This window comes from Osmerus eperlanus, chromosome 28, assembly GCF_963692335.1.
Source record: "Osmerus eperlanus chromosome 28, fOsmEpe2.1, whole genome shotgun sequence".
Classification (NCBI taxonomy): Eukaryota; Metazoa; Chordata; class Actinopteri; order Osmeriformes; family Osmeridae; genus Osmerus; species Osmerus eperlanus.
The window spans coordinates 5,065,105-5,087,336 of NC_085045.1; the positions used below are offsets into that span (position 1 = coordinate 5,065,105).

The 22,232-nt window shown below is 52.6% G+C and overlaps 1 protein-coding gene across 1 annotated transcript in view; it reads left to right on the forward strand.

Annotated features, from left to right (window-relative positions):
• The window catches only part of LOC134014902 (WAS/WASL-interacting protein family member 1-like), a 92,653-nt gene extending 77,770 nt beyond the window's left edge, over positions 1–14,883 (forward strand). Inside the window, exons 2-7 of the mRNA XM_062454082.1 lie at positions 4,157–4,277; positions 6,548–6,712; positions 10,752–10,864; positions 12,527–12,704; positions 12,864–13,174; positions 13,325–14,883. Coding sequence (XP_062310066.1) covers positions 4,157–4,277; positions 6,548–6,712; positions 10,752–10,864; positions 12,527–12,704; positions 12,864–13,174; positions 13,325–13,789 — 1,353 coding nt within the window. The 3' untranslated portion in view covers positions 13,790–14,883. The remainder of the gene's footprint in view (positions 1–4,156; positions 4,278–6,547; positions 6,713–10,751; positions 10,865–12,526; positions 12,705–12,863; positions 13,175–13,324) is intronic.
• The last annotated feature ends 7,349 nt before the right edge of the window (positions 14,884–22,232 follow it).

The window sequence follows — 22,232 nt, forward strand, 5'->3', positions numbered from 1 at the left end:
GCTCCACAGAGCAGGATATCCTCTCTCGTGTGTGTGTGCATTTGTATGTGTGTGTGTGTGTATGTGTGTGTGTGGTGCTTATGCTGACCATGTCCTGTCTTTCCTCCCCTCCGTTAGATAAGGAAACCCACCTGTCGTTGCCGCGTGTTCTGGCCTTTTCCTTCAGCGCTTCCTTTAAAGAGCAGCGTCGTTCCGCGGCCCTCAGAGAGAGCCCCTGGAGTTTTACGAGAGATCCATCTCAATCCCCCCCTCTTCCTCTCTCTCTCTCTCTCTCTCTCTCTCTCTCTCTCTCTCTCCTCTCTCTCTCTCTCTCTCTCTCTCTCTCTCTCTCTCTCTCTCTCTCTCTCTCTCTCTCTCTCACGTTCTCCCCTTCACTGGATCTCAAAGGTGGTTGAAACCCCAGAGAAAGAAAAAGAGAAAACATATCCCTTTTACAATGTGACAGAGACGCCCGGGCTTTGCCAGGAGACTGATAAGACACGAGCAGGTCAAGGGGAGAGAGAGAGGAACCAGCGTCAGGTATCACATGTTAAGCCTTTTGACGTGACCTCGGCCTCCACTTCATATTCTCAGCTCCTCAGATGGCTAACGAGAGTGATTGGGTTCACCTGACGTCCTGTCTCTGCCTCTCTCTCTCTCTTTCTCTCTCTCTCTACTCCTACCCCTATCGGGCCTCTTCTGCTTCTCCCTCTTGCCTCTACTGATCTGTCTCTCCCCCTGAGCTATCCTCACTCTTCTGTGCTCTCTTTCTGTCTATGGCTCTCTCTCTGTCATCTCTCTCTCCCCCTCCCCTCTCCTAACTCTATACTCTCCATCTCTCTCTCTCTCTCTCTCTCTCGCTCATCTCTCTCACACTCCCCCTCCTAACTCCTCTATACTCTCCGTCTCTCTCTCTCTCTCTCTCTCTCTCTCTCTCTCTCTCTCTCTCTCTCTCTCTCTCTCTCTCTCTCTCTCTCTCTCTCTCTCTCTCTCTCTCTCTCTCTCTATCTCGGAGCGGCTCCCATGATTGATTGTTTCTCAGTGCAGTCTGACAGGAAGTTGCCGAGCGCCGCCCCCCCCCCGGGACCCAGGGAGCGCCCGCGCCACCCGATTAAGACTCCCCCCCACCCCCCGTAATCAGCCACGCGGTGCCACACCAACACCGGCCCCATCGACGCACAGAAAATACGAAAAGGTTCCAGCCTGAAAGATAACACTGTGTTTGGGCAGTTGGAAGATGCGTGTGAAAGTCTCATCCTCAGCTGCAGGTCTTCTCCCGCGGGTTACCAAACACTTGGTATCAGTTGCAACAGGGAAAGCAGAAAAAGCAAAAAAAAGGTCTTAAACCTAATCAAATCCGCCACTGCCATTCCAAGGCAAACCAGACGGGCTGTAAACCTATTACAGCTGGTAATAGCATTACAGATAGAAATCGTATTGTTTTTTGTTTCGATTCTCAAAGAAAGAGGGACGGCCGGGGCCGTATCACATGATTGAGGTGAGAAGGAATTTGAATGATGTCAGAGCGCTGGTAACTCCTGCTAGATTTAATATGGGATTAGTCCCACAGGGGATATGCTAATGAATCAAGCACAGAGGAATGTAAACAGGACGGCCTATTCTGTCTTTATCACAGGTCACTGCCATGACACCAGCAGTGACTTCCTATCCAGTTAGCCCTCCAAGATAGTCCAGAACGTTGTCTGGTCTGTGATCAACCAGTAGCAATAGCCAGAGGATAGCATCGATATTAACTTGGAATCCTTGTGTAATGAAATCAGTCCATCAGACTTTTCTCCCCTGTTACTGCATGACACAATCTTTTAATAGCCTTGTAGAGAGAATCATATCTGTGGTCAGTCAGGGGCCAGAAGGGCCTTGGCAGGGTCACATGTGGCCAGTCATCTCATACCGTCTGACTGACTGGAGACCTTGGCACAAGCCCTAATCTGCTTACAGCTGAAATGACTGGAAATGCTTGGTTAGTGGGGGCTGAACACACACACACAAACACACGCACACACACACACAGTCTCTGCTATCTCTCATGGTCATCAACATAGCCTTTGGACAGCGAGTCTTTCACTGACCCTGACACACACGCACAGACGCACACACGCACAAACACACTTATTTACCCTGAAATAACCCTTTAGAAGGGAAAAAAAGAATCTGCTCTACCTTGCAGAAGGGCCATGCACACAAACATACGTAAACATGGTATTCCTTGTATGTTTGTACCTTGGTGGTCATGTGTGTGCAGAATCCCAGAAGCCCTGAGAGGGCTATCTGTCTGTTTATGTATTTGTATGATATCTTCCCTAAATCAATAGAGCCCTTTGCCTGTCGATTGCAATCCCGTGGCTAATGAGCAGGGGAACTGAGCGGGCAGGATCAGTAATGCCAGGCTGCTGGATACACTGGGCCGAGCTCCAACACCGATGAAGCCTCATCGAACCCTGGGCTCCGGCCAAATCCCCCATAACATCACCCGGGTCCCGGGCAATGGAGAAAAATGAGCTGTATTGATACGGAGGTTCAACAGGTGTCTCCTTACAGTGAATGTGTGTGTTTTGTGTGTGTGTGTGTGTGGAGATGGGGTGTGAAGGGCCGGTTTTGTGCGCCTCACATCCCGTCCTGCTGAGGTTGTCCAATCAGAGCCTGGAAGCTGACAGCTGCAGACACAGTCAGATGCTCCTTCTAATGTCCTCTTTGTTTATTAATTAACTGCAGGACATATATGCTGAGAGGCACCTATTGATTCATCAGCAACATTAATTGATTCCACGCTTCACTAATCATATTGTCGCTGGGAGGTCATTAGTATGTTCCTTTGTCTCCTGCGTCGAATGAGAGCGTACGGTGAGGTTCAATGCTGGTCTAAGCTGTTTTCAGGGCTGAGGCATCGAGGTTGCTGTTCGCCGTCGATCTTAAACCGCTGCTTGCGCTTTCGTCAGTATCCCACACGTACACTTTTGTCTCTCTCTCTCCGTCTATACCCCTCCACCCCCAGCACCTTGTGTCTCGTTCCGCTTGGCTAGGCCCAACCGGTTTGTGTCGGGGGTTTCAGTGCATGGGGTCTGTCTGAGGTGCAGCGCTGAAGTCATTCCTACCCCCTACTGAGACTCGGGAACAGATGGTTCCAGATGCATCTGGCACAGAGTGGTACAACACCTGACAGCTTTCTCTTTCTCTCGCTCTCGCTCTCTCACTTGCTTTTTTAAGCAAACGCGCGCACGCACACACACACACAGCTGGGGCGAACACATGCCGACACACACGTGTGCATATCCACACACAGACACACACACATCACACCCACCTTACACACACAGATTTGCACACTTTGAGCTCCAGTTGACTGCATCAACACACACACACACACACCCTTATACATCCGTTGCAGACTCACCCTCTCACACACTCCCCGACATATGCCAGGCCATGCCCGTGTGCACAGGAGCACACACTATGGAGTCTGGGTTCATCTCTGCTGGGGGCCCGGGAACAGAGGGTGGAGCAGCAGACAGCAGGCTGAGGCAGAGGAGTCAAACTGAGCCTTCTGTTTGCTCAAACACTGTCAGAGTCGGACGCGGAGCGGGGGAGAGGAACGGATTCTGTTCCGTCAGACGGATCCAAGATCGATGTGGCTGCGCGTCGACGCCCCACGACCCCTAATGATGACACGTTCAAGCCTTAAGCCTCGTCTGTGATTGTTATGGGGAACGAAAACGTTGTCTTTTGTCTGGTCGGGGGAAATTTATATGTCTCCCCTCTTGACGATCACGAAGCCAGGCATGTTGCCAGCTGTTTCTGTCATGCTGTATATTGTGGTTTGGAAAATAGCAGACATGTTTGAAATGGAGTTTTAAGAGACGTGCTTATGTGTCTTCCTGAGGGGAACAGAGGAGGTAATGGATGGGTCCTCTCTGACTAGTTTGTCGGCCATGTTTTTTCTCACCTGCTCTGAGGGGAGGGACTGTGTTCCGGGTGACAGAAAGGCTCCTCGGCCAATAGCAGGCCGAGCTTTCAAACGGGCTGGTGTGAAATCTCAGTGAGCTACAAAGACGAGATTTCTTCGTCCCTCCAGTCCAATTAATAGTGACGTGCTGTGCGTGTGTTTTCCGGCGCGTGTGCGCCTTTATTACGTTTATTAAGTGCATGCGTGTCATTCCAGGGGCAACTAGGACACGGGGAGGGTATCACCCATGCCTCCAGCCCTCTCCTGGTGAACCCCTCCGCCTTGAAGAAAGTCACACGGATAGATACTGGAGACAGCTACAGCGCAGCCCTCGCAGGTGAGCACCACCCTAAAACCCAACCGTGACCGCGATTCTATCAGCAAGCGAGGGCCACTCGCATCTCGTACACGCTCAAACAAGCTCATACTTGACCCCGTCTTTGTGGACAGGGTGTCGATTGAGCACAGCCTCGCTCTCTCTCTTCCGGTATCTGTATGCTTGTCAACAGTACATGAAACCGTCCATCCCACAGCTACAACAATATGTCCTTGTCCAAGTCTGCAGTAAGTGTGGTAGATGTTTTCCAGATCCCGAATTCAGCGAGTTTAACCGAAACCTCAGACACCGTGAACGACATCCAAAACATAAAACACACACAAAAAAAAGGCCCTCCGTGTTTGTAGCGGCTCGTTTTCCCCCTCTGGCCTTGGGAAGTTGTTAAATCAAATGTGTCTCTCATCTGGGTTGTGTTCGGAGTCGGTGAAGTGTCTCCAGACGCTCTCTGTCTTGGTTCTGCTATTCCAGCTCGTCACTCCGGCGAACTGCGCTCCTGCTGGATCCACTGACGGGGGCTCGGAGCAGAAGCATACCTCTGCAAACTGCCAGTCATCACAGGCTCATTTCAGACCTGGATACACTTCCTGCTCCGGTGCTGGTTTCCCATGGCTGCGCGGCGGGATGGGGGGGGAACGGCGGGATTTGTTCTGTCGTTTTGCAGCTGAAAGGCCACCGGTTCATTAAACGAACCGCAGTCGACATATTGAGTTTGAATTCGCGGCGCGTTTTGCCGAGTTGTTTCTCCGTCTGCTCCAGTTATGTCTTTAGGTGATCTATAAAATGTTATTATTTAAAACAAGGCTTTTATGGATTGCTTATGAGGCATGCTTAGCACATGATTGATCTGACCTTTTTGCAGAAGACCGTTCTCTGAGAAAACATCAGGCTTAACCTTCTTTTGCCAGATTTGCCTGAGTGTGACTGTGTGTGTGTGTGTCTGTCAGTATGTGTGTGCACCTTTTCTTTCTTTAAATAAGGCAAGAGAGAGTTTGTATTCCCCCGGCTTGCACAGAGACAAACTTGACTCCCTTGCTTGTGCCCTTAGCTTTTCCTGGCAAGGTTGTTAGTATTATCTCACATGGAATGAATGGATGAAATCATCCATTACGGATTGATCAATCATGGTGAGAGGGTGTCTAAGTGTGTATAGGTGTGTGTGTGTGTGTGTGTGTGTGTGTGTCTGTCTCTCTCTCTGAGGGGCTAGGCGTAGATTGATGCCGGATGGAGATTGATGGAAGCCCATCGTGAGGTGGATACTCAGTTATCTCCTTGTAATTAAAATCAACCTCATAAAGATTATTGACTCCCCCCCACCACACAAACCAGCAAGGCTCCTTCTCTTGGCAGGGTTTGTAAAGCGCTTCTTGAAAAATGAAAAATTGCATATTAAGCAGCACATATTTCCCATTTATGCGGAACATTTAGATGTGGTTAAGTTATCGTAATGTGCAATAAAACCTGGATGTGAAATTTGTAATCCACTTTGGAAAATTGCTTACTATATTGCTTTAACATCCCCTGAAAGAGCTTTGGAAATGTGTGTGCCAGGTTTATTGTGCGCCATCATTTAAATGTCCCTCAATGCAGGCAGTAAATATAAATTTATTAGTGGCAGGTTTAAATAGGCAGGCAACAGTAGCGTGTGTTTGTGTGTGTATACGACTGTATTTGTGCGTATGGATCTTTGTACATCTTTATATACATTTGTAAACACACAAACGCGTGTGTATTTGCGTGTGTGTGTTCAAATACGATATATAACATCTTTCAGTTGGCTCTACTGAAAAGGATAGCGAGTGGGAAGTCTCTGTTCCGAATTAGCTTCTCTGACAGACAGTAATTGACAGCTCCCCTCAAACTGGTTTTAATTAGCCTCCGTGTGTCTTTTTTAGTTGAAAGGAAATCAGCAATGAACTACGGTTCAGCAGCCAGCTAATCTGGGAGATGTAGTGAGGAACGGTTTCCTGTCCGCTAGCATCTCTGGCACTTAGCTGTGTTATTCTAGCAGGACGGCAGTTAGCCTGTTGTCCAAACACAGCCCCGTCTAAACAGTAACCTGAGAAACCGGACCTGGGACCTGGCCTCTGTGTGGACAGCTTAGCGGTGTGGAATGGACAGAGCTTTATTGATTTTACGCACAAGACACACACAAAAATACAAAGGACCAATCAAGTCTGTCTGCAAAACCACTCTGTTTCATTGCTATTGCTCTTCATTGAAACCAACCATATCTATATGCAGTTGATGTGTGATCCTGTGTGACCCAGCAGACGGAGAGCTGTTCGTCTGGGGTCGAGTCCCACCCGCGTCCCAGGACAGGGCTGCGGCCTCTCCGAGGGTCTGGACCCCCCAGCCTCTCTCCCTGGGGGGGCGGGAGGTGTGCGAGGTGGCCTGTGGTTCCTGGCACATGATGGCTCTCACAACTGCAGCTCCAGGTTGGTCCCCCCCACCCCACACACACACACACACACACATACACTCGCCACCCATATCTCTCTCTCTCTCTCTCTCTCTCTCTCTCTCTCTCTCTCTCTCTCTCTCTCTCTCTCTCTCTCTCTCTCTCTCTCTCTCTCTCTCTCTGTTTCTCCTTATCTCTCTGTGTTTTTACCCCCCCGCCCTCTCTTTCGTCTCAATCTTTCCCTCTCTTTCCCGCTCTCTCTTGTGCTGTCACCCCCCCCACCCCCCCCCCCGCCCCCCACCCCCAGCTTTCCTCCACTCACTGCGTTAGTTATTCTCCCCAGAGTGTGGCATCATTAATGCACAGTAGGACCCGGCAGTTTGATGTGGGGTAATTACACTGTGTGTTTTGCACGCTGGATGACTTCTGCTTAGTCAGTGATGAGCCTGGTCGCTGGTAATTGTTTTTCTTTTTAAGTGATGAGTTTATAAAGGCCTCTCGCTCACGCCTCCCCTCTCCCCTACTTCCATCTCTCCTCCCTCTCTCTGTCTCTGTGCGTGTGAGAGACACAGTGTGCGTTAGAGAATGAGACACTGTGTGTGTGTTCCCTCCTCATGATATTCGGCCTCCACAGCACCCTGCCTCATGCCCCACTCCCGAAATCCCGTCGCCCGTATTCCTGCTTGTAGCCCGCGAGCAAGACACCCAGTCAGTCATCCAGAGGTATAGATGTAAGTGTTGGTTAGCCGTCGGCTAATCATCCTGATTAGAGGTGTCCCCCTCGCTCACCTGGGGGCTTCCAATCCCATTAGCCCCGGCCGTCGTCAGACGAGCGCGTCACGCCGCCGTGGATGTTTGATCAGCGGCGCTTAGCGCCCACAGTTGTCCTCTTATGCCGGCATTAGAGAAGGCAGAGGGGGGGGGGGGGGTTTAAACCTGAGCTCCTTAACTCTTTAGGGGGGGTCGGGGGGGGGGGGGAGTTCAGCAACCCCACCTCTCCCCGGCCCAACCCCCACTCTGCTAGGAGTGGGGGTTGGGGGCGGTGCAGTTGGGTGAAAGGCGGAACGATGCACCTTATTTATAAGCTGATGGGGACTGGGGGGGGGGGGGGGGGGATAGGGAGGGAGGGAGGAGATCAAGATAAGAGGATGCAGGAGGGGAATACTTTTACCTGGCACAGCTCCCTCACTGAGACAGAGAGATAGAGAGAGAGAGAGAGAGATTATTTGCTCCCCCAACTAGCTTCGCCCTCGCCAACACGTTGGTTTGAACTCCACAGCTGGTTTGAAATCTTTCAAACGATGTCAGGTTCTCAGAGGTGTAAAGGTGTGGGCTTAAAAAAAGCAAACCGCTCTGCTCTCTCCGTCTTCTCATCCTCCTCCCTCCCTCCCTCCCTCCCTCCCTCCCTCCTTCCCTCCTTCCCTCCCTCCCTCCCTCTCTCCCTCCCTCCCTCCCTCCCTCCCTCCCTCCCTCCCTCTCTCCCTCTCTCCTTCCCTCCCTCTCTCCCTCTCTCCCTCCCTCCCTCTCTCCCTCTCCCTCCCTCCCTCTCTCCCTCTCTCCCTCTCTCCCTGCACGCTGTCTACCGGATTTTTCCGGTCTTAATCTCAGGGTGAGTGCTGCTCGGTCAGGTTAGATGGCGAAGCACTTGGTCTTTGTGGGCCTTCCTCTTCCTCCTCCTCATCCCCTCTACCACAAACACCACTGCACACACCCACACACACACACACACACCACACTCACCCGCACACGCAAACACTCCTCCGCCACCCCCCCACCCCCCCAGAGCCCGGACCTGAAGGAAGAGCCATGTGTTTCCAAATGGGAGTGGATGGAAAATCGAAGTAGGGCTTCTCTGTTTATCAGGCAGCAGCTCTGTCACCCTGCTCCCACAACCGTCTGGAACACCTGGCAAATTGGAGACAGCATCAACTCCCCAACCCCCCCCCCCCCCCCCCCCACACACACCCCTCACACATACACACACCCTTTCACGCAAGCGCACACAAACACACACCTCCGCCCGGTCTGTTGTTCATTTTTATTAGTGGTGTGGTGAGGTTGGGGAGGAGGGGGGAAGGTGGGTCTGCTGTCTCCAGATAACCCTGCGCGCCGAGCCGCTCTCCACCACGCCGGTCCGCGAGACGGATAGAATCGAAGCTCTCTAAGCTTCTCTTTTGGGCTGTGTGGCTTCGACCTCAGGTTGGGCTTCACAGCTTCGAAATCGGCCATGCGTGAATATGTAAGTGTGGGTGTGTAAGTGTGGGTGTGTAAGTGTGGGTGTGTGTAAGTGGCGTGTGTGTGTGTGTGTGTGTGTGTGTGTGTGTGTGTGTGTGTGGGCGTCTGACTGCCTGCAGTGTGTCCACCCTCGGCCCTCCTCCTGCGAACACAACGAAGCGCGATGGTCCTGGGTGATTATGTGCGGTTTAGCGTGGGCCCCCGCCGCCTGTTGTTGTGCGTGAAGGAGACCTTGCGTTCGATACCTCGGCCATCCCTGCCCCCACCCACCCCACCCCATCGATTCTCCGCGTGCAGGGTCAATCATGGGATCAATGGGGTGTGCAGAGGGTGAGTGGATGTCTGTGTGTGTGTGTGTGTGTGTGTGTGTGTGAGGGAGGGAGGGAGGGAGGGAGGAGGGGGTGAGGGGGTCCAGGTGTTCACCCCGGGTGCCCACTCAGGGATGAAGGGTTCAGTCACCTCCACTTTGAAGGATGCAGAGGGCCCATTCAGTCAGACCCACTCAGCCTGAGCTCACCCTGGAGAGGAACACACTGGCTATCTCCGCTGTTTCGCGTCTTGTGTTCGCACGGCGGGGGAATAGGGAGGACAAAATACAGGTTGACTATGAAAATGTCGATGTATCGTTAGCGTCTAAGGATGCTAGCAGCGAATGCACACGGTGTTAGGGTGCGCGTAGCACGCTAGCTCAAGAGTTGACCTGACCCACTTCCTTTGGCTGTTGGCAGACGAACACGGCAACAGTCAACCCAACGCAAGACACGGAGGAGAGACGGATTCGTTTCTTATCCTGACGTGCCCTCACACACACACACACACACACAGAAGAGACCAGGGGCCTTGAGAGGTTGTGGCTTGTGACAAGGAGTGGAGCTCATCCAGAATTCCTTTAAGAGACGTCACATTTCGACTGTCGTATTCGTAAATAGATCCTTTGTAAAAAGCGTCTCTTCTTGCCAATCAGACGGCGTCTCTCTCCGCACAGCGGCATTATAAATTGATCCTCAGCAGCGGCGGGGGTGAAATGCTAACATCGCTGCCAAATGACTGATTAAAAAGAAAAACCTTTAATCTTTGCTTATAGTGTCTGTGTGCCCTGGCGCGCAGCCCTCGCTGTGCCCCCCAATATCCTTCCAGATCCTTCTGGTGGCGGAGAAGGGGAGCGGGGGGTCGAGGTGGAGAGGGTAGGGGGAGGGGTCACAGAGGGAGGAAACGGGGTCAGGCTGTAACCCCCAGACCCCCCCGTGTTAAGATTTGCCGAGCCCCAGGTGAGAGACGGGGCCAGCGGCCCCTGGCCTCGGGCCCCCTTCCCGGGTCGTCTCTGCCTCGCCCCGGCGGTGTGGCTGGAACCCACGGCTGACCTGACATCAGCTGCTGCGTCACGCGCTGCACCCGACAACCTGCGCACACGGAGAGAAGGTCCTGCCCCCGTCCGCTTGCTTACGTGGTGGTGTTTAACCCACGCCAACCGACGACAACAAACACGATATTCCACTCACCTTTTCGTCGGAGTGCAATTGAAAGGCCCGGGCCCATGTGCTACAGACTCGAGGGCAGGAGAGAGAGGGAGAGAGAGAGAGAGAGAGAGAGAGAGAGAGAGGTGAGAGAGAGAGAGAGAGAGAGAGAGAGAGAGAGAGAGAGAGAGAGAGAGAGAGAGAGAGAGAGAGAGAGAGAGAGAGAGAGAGAGAGAGAGAGAGAGAGAGAGAGAGAGAGAGAGAGAGAGAGAGAGAGAGAGAGAGGAGAGGAAGGCCCGACCGCTTGGTGGGGGGAGGAGATGGGTCGGGAATGGCGGGCGGAATGGCGGGCAGAAATGTTGAGGAGTGCGTGTGCTGGTGTTGCAGGGAGCCGAGAGGGGAACGTGGAATGTGAACTCGGAGAAACTGGAGCGCGCTTCAAAGAGCTCGGCTGCTCTCCCCCGCTGATGACGGGCAGGGCGAAGGAAAATAGCGAGCAAGTAAGTTATCCCCTGGTCCGCCCTCTCCAACCCGAGCTTGCTTCTCCGAGTCGCTCGCTCACTTATTCACTCATTCCCGTACATGCTCGCTCACTCTCTCTCTCTCTCTCTCTCTCTCTCTCTCTCTCTCTCTCTCTCTCTCTCTCTCTCTCTCTCTCTCTCTCTCTCTCTCTCTCTCTCTCTCTCTCTCTCTCTCTCTCTCTCTCACTCACTTTGCATCCTTAAAACATGCCTGACCCAATAACACATGCATGCATTTGTCTATCTCTTTACACGCAACCTTTTCACCCCTCGAACTTGTCTGTCGAGCACATACCCGCCTCGTGTAGACTGCGAGACAGAACGCAAGTTATGCTTCTTTCACTCTGCGCGCGCGCGCACACACACACAGCACACATTCGCACCGCACGCACACACGCCTCCCACGCCTCTCCATCTCCGTGTTTACTGTCGTTTAGGCTCAGGCTCTTTGTATAATCCTCTCACCTGAGTGCTCTCTCCTCTGACATGTCACTGGATTTACTTTACCTTCTCTCTCTCGCTCTCTCTTTCTCTCTCTTTCTCTCGGTCTGTCACACACAAACACACACGTGCAGACACTCTTATGTACTTTTCATAACATGTGTACAGACCTTTTCTCGTTTTGACTACAAACGTGCTTCAAGACAGTCTCCGCATTCTGATACACACATCTTCGGCCAACTGATTTTAAGGCCGTGATTTTAATCATGTCAAAGATAGGGAGGGGGAATGAATAAACAAATAAAAGGGCAGAGTGATTGCAAACCTACTCGAAAGCAGAAATGGGCCAATGGGTGCATGGCTGCTCTACTTTCTGGAAGGAAGGCTTCATTAAGCAGTCTGTTCAATAAGGCCGAGAGTGTGTGTGTGTGTCTGTGCACGTGTGTGTGTGTCTGTGTATTCGTCTGTGCGTGTGCATGGTGCACGTCTGTTCTCCAGTGTCTCTGTGCGCGCGCGTATGGGAGAGCTCTCCTGAATTATTTACACTGAAAATCCCACTTAATTGGTATCAAGTTTTTAAACGGGGTCAAATGTTGCCGCGCGGCTTCCTGCGGTTTCCCTTCCGACGCTCCTCATCAGCCTTGCCTTCCGACAGAGCCGATAGTGCCGCTGTATTGATCCTGCTTGAACTCCTCGACCAGGGCAGGCAAAAGGCAGCAGCGAGCCTGTCAGACAAGCCCTTGTGTTTGTCTGGACGGTCAGGTTCATTACCTTATTACACAGAGTACATGCTTGGGGAGATTGTGTTGAGTCACTCGCAACTGCATTCACACGCACACACAGACACACAGCCTGAGGCAGTGCACAGAGCTGGTATTAGATTTAAGCCCCTTAATAAAGCCAATTAGAATTATACCGTAAGTGCTCATGAAGGTAACCTTATTGTGTCAGGGCGAATCCCCCACCACCTCAGCTAGGCAGTGAGAGAGAGGGGGAAAAGCAGAGCTATAGAGTTGTGTACACAAAGCATGACTTAAGTGTCAAGTGTATAGAGAGAGCTTTATTTAAAGAAATACATCTGGATTTCTTTCTCCCTCATTTCACCATGGTGTGACCTAATCCCGTCACTCTTTCTACATATTCAAAATGGCGACATGACAAGTTCCAATCCATCTAACCCTCTCGCCTGCCCTCCCCCAGGTGTGTGTTGGCGGCCAAGCCCAGCCACCTGTGAGCCTCGCTGGGGTCCGTCCCCAAACCTGGCCCCCGGCTGGCCCTCGGTGCTCTGGGGCCCCGGACCTAGCTCCTGCAGGCCTGGGGAATCCAGCCTCCCCAGGGGAGAGAGGGAGGGAGCGAGGGGACGGAGAAGGGAGGGAGAGTGGAGGAAATGAAGAGGGGAAGGAAGGAGAGAGAGGAGAGAATGAGGCCGAGAGACAGGATGGGAGGGTGGGAGCTAGAGAGGGAGAGCGGGAGGGAGACGGGGGGGGGGAGAGGAAGGAGGGAATGGGAGGAGGAAAGAGGGAGGGGAAGAGGATAGGAGACAGCGAGGGAGATGGACCGTTACATGATCCAGCGGTTGCCGCGGCGAGGGCCCCGACTGCGTTGGACGGGACAGGAAATGGCCGCTCATCAATCAAACCGGGAGAGAGGGATGAGAGGGAGGCTGGAGGGGCCGTGGGATCTGGGGAGGGGAGGAGGGGAAGGAGGAGAGGAGGGCCGGTCTTCATCTGTCTGCGGCCGTTCCAGACAGACCCACCACCGCCTCGGCCCCCCAGCACTGGGTCCCTGCCCCAGATACACCCTGGACACCTGCTGGTCCACCACAGGCCGGGACAGAGAGATGGACAGGTACGCACTGTCGTCCTGGTTACACAAACACCATTTCAAGTGTGATGAAAAATACCTATAAATTGACGGTTAAATCTGTGTTGACTGATAATAGTTTGTCTAGGTGCTTGAACTGAGCGCTCTTTGGCTTGAATCTATTGTATTCATTAGTGGAGTTCTAACGATTGGAGGTCCAGACCTCTACGGAGCTTCCACAGTCACCCCAGCAGTGAGACCCAGCCCACCAGACCCCGCAGCAACAGCCTCAGCCTCAACCCCAGCCTCAACCCCAGCATCAACCCCAGCCTCGACCTTAACCCCAGCCTCGGCCTCAACCCGAGTCTCAGGCCCCAAGCACGGGCTCTGCAACAGCTCAACATGCACGGGACCCTCCCCTGTCATCCTCCCCAGTTCCAGACCCAGACAGAGACTCGGGCCAATGCCCTTCCCATGGCTGGGCCTCCCTCCTGGGCTGGGTCCAGACCCAGCCCCCCGCACCAGAAGCTCAACAGGCGGGCTGTCTACTCCTCCGGCACGGCCTGGAAGGAGGTGTCCTTGTCAGCCGATCCCCTCCTGTCCTCCAGACTCCCAGCCCCGACCCCCAACGGGGACCCGCCTCTCGACCACAAACACTGACCTCTGACCCCCGGAGAAGATTCTAGACTCTCTGGAATGGATGCGGCGGCCATGTGTGGAATCTTCCGGAGGGGCTCGCATCTCAACGCTGACCCTTCAACAGTCCAGGGTGTTGGCAGAAAACTGGACACCAAAGATATTGGTGTTGTTCTCAAAAAAGAAGCCCGAGTCCGCCACAGTCCCCATGTTTTGAAATGCATGTGTGGCTGCCCTCGCAGATATGGACCTCTTGTAAGACATTTCACGGTGAAGTGTTTGCAGAGCTCTCTGGTTCGATCAGTCCCATGTGTCCGCGACTGTGCTCGTCTGAGTGTGAGGAATTGATTTGATGCAGGGATAATGCAAAACGACCTGGCTTCTCAGAGAAAACAGACATGGTCCCCCCCCAAAGACAACCCGGGCTTTTGGGAACTTGAGGGTTTGAGTCCTCCCCTCCCCTCCCCTCCCTCCCTCACACCCACTGTGACAACACTGTAGACAAGCATTTGTGGAGCAGTACAACTGCAATCCTTTCTGTCAGAGGTCTCCCCACTACAGGCATTTTCTGGAAACTACTGATGACCCCAATCCTCTACGGATGTTTGTTTTGTGTGTCAGTGTGCCCCACAATTCCAGTTTTCTCCAGCTCCGGGGTCAATTGATTCGAGGTGAGGCCTGTCAATTTCACAACATAGATTGTGTTCTCACTCCCCCCCCCCCCAGCCCTGATACACCCCCACCCACCCACCACCTCCCCCCCCCCCATCTCTTCCTCTCTCATCAATAGCCCTATCAGAGCCCAGCTATCGATCCCCACCCACCCAGCACCGTGCCAGTGCGCCTGCGCGGGTTTAATTTCTGACAGATTTACAATAAAAGGTGAAGTTATTATTTAACTCTTCCGGCCACGGCGTTCCGGCCTCCGTGATTTAACACCCAGACGGAGGATGAGTTATGGGTGACGTGTGGAATCTGCCAGCGCTGGGGCTAGTAGGGCCCTGTTCATAACTCACTGGCAGAATGTCTAGTTAGTCAATCACTTGATCTGTAATCACAAATGCTGCCAGAAATTACATGAGTGATGAGCTGTAATAAAAGTGCTTACTTTTTTCCTGCTCTGTCTCTTAAGTGTTATTGGCAGACCTCTTTTTCCCAGGAGGCCGTGGCTGTGAAACAAAATCCCGATATAAACTGCCTCATTGGGTCTGCCTCCCTGTGTGCGCGCGTGCGTGCGTGGTTTTGTGTGTGTGCGTCTGTGCGCGCGCGTGCGTGCGTGTCTCGAACTGCCTTTTCACAGCACTGCGAGTGTAATACAAAGCTCTGTGGACAATTTCTTACCTTGCCGGATTGCCACGGCCCGTGACAAACGATCCGCACTTCAGTGAGGGACAACACGTTCCCCCTCTCCATCATTTATAACCTCTGCACCGTGGAGGTGGAGGAAGAGCGTCTTCACATCCCTCCTGCCGCACCAAACACAGATGCCTTTCCGTGAGTACAGTGTCTAGCTGGGGAGAAGGAGAAGGTGAACTGTTACACTCGTGTTCTGTCTCCAGGTTTATTTCCAGTCTAGCTGCTTCAGATCAACAACAGACTCACAGGCTTATTTTTGTACTTATTTATTTATTTGCACACTTAAGATTTGTAAGTCGTTCAATGTTGCAACGTTGCTCCCGCTAACGTGGGTTTTTAGTTGTACAACTTCAGTTACCAATTGATTGTGCTGTACAACTTAGTTATGTTCGGAAATATCATGGATTCTACTGTACGGTTTGTATTTCCCTGTGTTAGCAGTAGATACCACACAACTTCGCTTACCTGGGGCCGTAGATGTAGTTTACTTGACAGAAATCTTTAATATCTCTGTCAGTCAGTAAGTTCAGAGGTCCTGCTATACAATGGTGTGATTTGACCCCTTGAACAGGAAATCAAACAGAAGATAAATATACAAATCTGTGTGGCTCACCGCCCAGGAGTCTGGGCTAGGAGTTCAGGCGTGACAGGTTTATTGATATGGACCTTTGTAATAATTAAACTGCGTCCAACTGGCATTATCGATCCCGCCTATTGATGGAATAATATTTTACTGTAAAGCTCTGTTGAACTGATAAATTACCACGTACATCTCCCAACTCCTAACACAAGTAGGCCGTTTAGGTGTTTCAACTGCTTTGGGAGTCTTTAGTAACTTATACAATCGCTCTCCCTCCCTCCCACACACACACACACACAGACCTATTCCGGTGGGAGTGTATGGCAGGGTAGCACTACACTACACTTAAAAACCGCTAAAGATGGAATGATATATCCTTATCTGGAGCCTGTCTGTGCCACAGACCCGTCACACAGAGATGACAAGCGGGGGGGATTTCCCCACCCGGCCTCCTCGAACGTGCTGGGCTGTATATATGACAATGTTTATGAAGGCACGGGCCCGTCTCATGGTGATTTGTGATGTCAGCACAGGGAGGATCTGCATGGCGGTAATGGAGGCTGATGCCGCTCCAATGCCCCATGGTGAAACGAGGAAGAGGATGAATGGGACAGACGGAGAGCGGGGACAGCCACTGGAGCCTCTGGAGCTGGCTGGAGCTGGTGAAGGAGAGATGGGTGGGTGATGGGTCGGGGGGAGGGTGATGGGTGGGGGGGAGGGGGGGGACATTGATTTCAACATCAGCAACGGCACCGAGCATTATTTCATCATGAGCACCGTGCTGTTTGAGCCATACATCCATTGTAGATATTCCACAATTTCATCTGCCACAGTCCATTAGTTAAGTTGGACAGAGAGGTACACCCCCCCCCCCCCCCCACACACACACACACACACACACACACTGACTGAGAGGTAACTCCAGAAAGAACATTGGATGTGTCCATGTGGTTCCTGTTTCTTGATGGCCACTGTGGTTGCAGTGGGATCTTCCGATGATGGGATGAGATCTGTTGAACTCTCTCTGAGTCGTAGTGATAATGGAGCTCAAAAGACGGCGGAGAAAATAACAGTTCTTATTAATACACAGTGTCTACAGTGTAGCGAATTATCACCCTTTGATCACGCCATGGAAAAAACATATCATGGGAATTAAAGCGAAAAACTCCATTTATTACTATTGGAGGAAAAGAAAATAGACCTTTACAGCCCAGGTTAAAATGTGGTTCGCTGGACCGTGTTTCCGTTTTGGCGCTCGGTTCAAAAGGGTTTTATTTTTTTCCTCTTTCTTTCTGGCTGAGTTCTCAGTCGCATAGGGGCTGATCCAAAAGGCCATGGTAGCAGTCTGGTTTTCCCATTCAACATAGAGGGATGTGGGGAGTATTCTCATGTCCAAGAGGCCTACAAAATCCTTGAAGCCTGGGTGTGGAGTTCGGAACTGCCCCAGGCATAGCTGCCCCCAGAGCAGCCTGACAGGAAGAGGGATAGCCCGAATTGGCCACGGCTCAGATGAATACTTTGGGAGTGGGAGGCTGAAGGAAAGAGCTTGATTTTAATCAGTCGTGAATTGTTTTACAAGCTCAGAGTCCTCTGTATCCTAATCTCCGTGTAAGTGTCTAGGTATTTGATGAAAGCAACATAGGATCTGGTTCCTTTTCCTTCGGAATCACTGGCCAAGTAAAACCATTGACTCCTTACTTTGGCAGAGTTCTGAGATTAGGACAACTATAGTTGTCCTAAGGCACAGTGTCAGGTGAAGTCCTACATCAACTCGGCGATAAACCTTAACACCTAACACAGGCATATGCATGTCATTTCCAGTTAGGGATGCAAATAATTATGCTTGGACATTATGCAACAAAATAAAACAAGCTGTATAAGCTATACGGTCATGCATAGGAACTAAGCAATACTGCTGGCAGGAGATACAGTCATATCACAATTCCTGCTTGTGAGAATGCTAAAGCCCGAAAAACTTCAACAATAGGAGCAGTGTCTTTCTCCTGGCGAGCACGCGAAGGCAGAGAGAGACAAAGGCGGGTTCTAATCGGTACAGGAAGCGCGCCGCGGCGATTCAGTGTGACACTGTGATTGATATGAGTAAGTAGGGTATTTACAGAGGCTGACGGGACAGGAGAAAGGGAGTGTTTTCTTCCCATCCCCACGCTTATCTCTGGCCATAAATCACTGCCAATGGGATGCATAAATGCGCCCGAGTCTCGTCGTATGGCTTTGGCTCAGGCAATTCCACTTTGACCTTTACATTTGGCATTGGTCACTCCAGCTAAATGCATGGCCTGACCTCCACTGACCTTGGACATTCATTTTTAATAGCCGCAAGGGCTGAGGGGTTCTTCAGACAAAAACACACACACACACGCTCTTACACACACACACCCAGAGACACACACATATACTGTAAGGCAAATGGCGGCTGAAGTGGCGAGGACGATCGTCATCTCGAGGCGACGGTCACATTCTAAACCTGCTCTGGATAAAGGACCGGACGTCACGTGGCGGGAACGCGCTGTTTGTTCCTCGTCGGCCCCCGCCCTCCTCTCCCCCCCCCCCCCCATCTGACTCCATTACTGCATCCAGGCGACGCTCCACAGCCTCTTACAGCCGCCATAACCTTTGACTCCGGCCTGCGCTTGAAAGGTTCTGCTCTTTGCCCTCCCCCGTTTGACCTGTCTGAAGTATACCTTTATAATTGCAGTGGCCGCTATCAAACGCACATATGCGCCGATGGCGGGGCAAGGGCCCGGAGTCTGTCCACTAACCTTTTGCCCTTTTGGTCATCCATTGTGCTCAGCGTGACCACGGGCTACCCCCACCCTCCCTCCACCATGCCATACAGTATTAACCCCCATGTCAGAGTTATTGATGGCTCTCTGAAAATATTTTATTGGCCAGTCATGACCTTTGACTAGGGCAAGCCAGGCTCTGCCCCCCTCCAGGCTCTCATCGACCCCACATATGATCAGATGGCTAATAGAGGCGGAGATTTACATTGGATGGATGTACACTCATGTGCGAGGTTTGATCACTGTTAAAGGGCCAGGATTGCTGACACCAACATTGCTTTTTACACTTTTGTCAAATCGATGTGGGATGTCAGTAAGATTTATTTCAGCCTTTTTTTTATAGATAGAAACCATTTATAGCATATCGATAGAGCTAGATAGATATACTCTATTTAAACTATTTGATATGTTTGTACATGTTTTTTGGTGTGGAAATCATCCAAATAGAACATGGAATGACTATATCCCCTGCTGTCCCTTCTTCTATCAAAGTGAACTGTCAGAGTACAACACAATTGTGTCACCTCCTGACCCAGTAAACACACTCCCATGATACCTACCCCTCTCTTCATCTCTCCCGCTCCTCCTATCTCCTCCCTCCTCTCCGCGTAAGCCTCTTCATCACAGGAAGTGTAGCTTACGCCGAAGCACCCGCAATTAAGATAAGCCCAACCACAGCTGGACAATTACCTGCCAACTAACCTTTTCTGGAGGCACTTAGGACTTTAAGGACCCCTGAGGATCGATGTGCCCAGAGTGGAACAGGCACTTGAACAGGACAGCCTCAGAGACGAAGAGAGAGAGAGAGACCGGAGGGGAGAAACGGAGAGAGGGAGGGCCAAACACACAAACCCATAGTCAGGTGAGTGAGATGGGGAGAGGGAGAGAGATGGTATCACGGCGAGATTACCTAATCCTTTGAGAGCATCCCAGCTGAAGGGTTTGTACGTGTCGGACGCGTGGGGGGGGGGGGGGGTTTGAGGCATTTGGGGCGTTTCCCCTGGAGAGGGCTGTTCAGAACGCGGGGATCTACTTGAGGACGAGCCGTCCCGCCGGTCCCCGAGCAACACAGCGGCCGCTGGCTTTGTAAACAATGTTAAATTGATTGCAAGGAGCTGAGGAGATTTCCCTGCAGATGTGGCCATTAAAACGGTAGGGGAGGGCCTAACCCACCCTCTACCCCCCCCCCCCTCTCATCACCTCCCCCCCGCCCCCTTTATCACCCCCTGCCCCTCACTCTCTCTCTCATCACCCGGCAGAATACAATTCTGTGGTGGAGGCTCTGTTGGGTGGTGTTGAATAGGTGGTCCTGCGCTAAAGATGCCCTGTCAGAGCCCTACTATCACCCGCTGAGGTTTTCGCCGGTCTAATGGTAGATGATTGGCAGAGACGCCGAGGTGCTGGCTGATCAGTTTACAGCCCGCATTGCGAGTTCACAGCATGACACCTTCTCCACATCGCCGAGCAGGTGTGCCCATGCATGTTAACACCGCATCACACCTGTACGCGCACTCCGCCGGCGTCGGAACCGCACTCCGCGGCTGACTGACTGTCAGCTGACTGCGAGCGGGCGAAGCGAGGCCGCCCATAGATCAGGCTGCTTAACGGGGGCGGCGCTTCCCGCAGGTGTGCGGAGGACGGTGGTTAAAGGCCTCCATTTGCGGCTGAATGGGCCCTCTCTCCTCCCCCTGCCCTCCCAGACTGAGCCCGGCCCTCGTTACCCTGCCATTGTGAGGCGTGTGAGGGAGCTGTAAGTATTAGAGACTTATGGCTTTATTAGACAGAGCCTGGATGGTCTCCCCCAGGTTTCTGCTGCTGGGGCTGGAGAGAGGGAGAGAGAGAGAGACTCTCAGGGAGAGAGGGAGAGAGAGAGAGACTCTCAGGGAGAGAGGGAGAGAGAGAGAGACTCTCAGGGAGAGAGGGAGAGAGGGAGTCTCAGGGAGAGAGGGAGAGAGGGAGTCTCAGGGAGAGAGGGAGAGAGGGAGAGAGGGAGTCTCAGGGAGAGAGGGAGAGAGGGAGGGAGAGAGGGAGAGAGGGAGTCTCAGGGAGCCGGAAGGGCTGATGGCAAATGGAGAAATCGAGTGGTCCCTCTCTCCCAGAAACACGCTTGTGACGAGTGGAGTGCAGGAGCAGGGGGGGGGGGGGGCTGGGTGAGTGTTATTTGGTGCTATTTTTACAAGAAACGGGTTGATTTGTCTTAGGCCATTACCGTCTATTACGGCTGGAAGTCTGAGGGAAAAGGTGGGAAGAGGCAGACGCTGGCATTCTGCCTAAAGAGAAATCAATGAAACAAATTAATCCTTCGCAGGCTGCGGTGACACAGTAATCCATCATTCAGGGGGCGCTTTTACACACCGAATCAGGGAGAGCGAGGGCCTGGGAGGGGCGGGGGCAGTAAGGGGAAGAAGGAAGGGGGGCTGGGGGGTGGGGGGTGGCTACGGCCCCCCGGGGGGGACAGGGGGCAGACAACCAGGAAAACGGCGGCACCGGGGCAGCGGCGGGGGAGCGGTGTGGCTCGGAGCCCTCCCGTTAACACCCGCGCCGGTGTACGGAGAGACAGGGCGACGCTCACACACACACACACACACACGAGAGGAGGGAGTGCACAGCCGCAGCGGGGACACACGCTGCCGTCTCTCACCTGACACCCCTCTGCTGTTTGAGCCCTACCTGATAGCGAGGCTGACAGACGATCTGGCTCATTTATTCACGGAGTGGACACACAGGCTACCCTTTGGTAATGGAGGAGAGGAGAGAAGGAAGAGAGAGAGAGAGAGATAGTGGGAGAGGGAGAGAGAGACAGACAGAGAGGGAGGGAAAGAGAGGGAGGGAGGGAAAGAGAGAGAGAGAGCGCCGCAGTGGGGGTGGCCATTGAAAACGCAGCCCCCCCCCCCCCCATTCCCGTTCCATCTAGCACAACCTCACCATGTGGCGTTGCATTGTTCCAATTCCAACGCGTTCTGTTGCATTGTTCCAGTGATGACGTGTCTCTGTTGCACTGCAGATTCCCAGGGCCCTCGCCCCTGCCTGGTGAAAGGGCCAGGTGTCGGCACCCACAGCACTGCGGACACCGCCCTTAGCCCCCCCCCCCCTCCCTCCCGACACCCCCACACCCGTCCGGCCCACCATCTTGGCAGTCTTGAACCACGCTGAGGCACCCCAGCCGACCGGCATACAAAAGGTTAGAGCTCCTCTCCCGCTCAGCAGCCCCGCAAACCATACTGCTGCGCCTCGACGCGGCCAATCCGAGGCCTGAGAATCCGCGCACGTGATCGAGTCACGCGGCCGTCGCTAGGTAGAGATCAGCGAGAGAAATCGAGAAATCGGCTCTGTCCTACATAAACAGTGGGACACCACACGACAAAGGAAGCACATTGGGTTTAGAAAAGGCATCAAAGTAAGCATACACAACACACCAGGATGATTTTATTCAGATCTTTATTATACGGTATCGTTTGACAATAAGGAAATGCCAATGACATTAGGATTGGTGGAGCCCGCCACCTTGCTACACTCCCCTGAGAGTTGAGTCTGTACTGGCATGCGTCTGCCACCGTTTTGGTGACACTCACCCACGGTGACTGCATTTGTTCTTTAAAAAAATGTAGTGAGGGGGTGGGATTCGGGTCGTGGTGGTAGGGGGGGGTTGGTGTGTGTGTGTGTGTGTGTGGAGGGGGATTATTCGGAGGGTAAGAATGAATAACAAATACAGAACCACGGGGCGAGC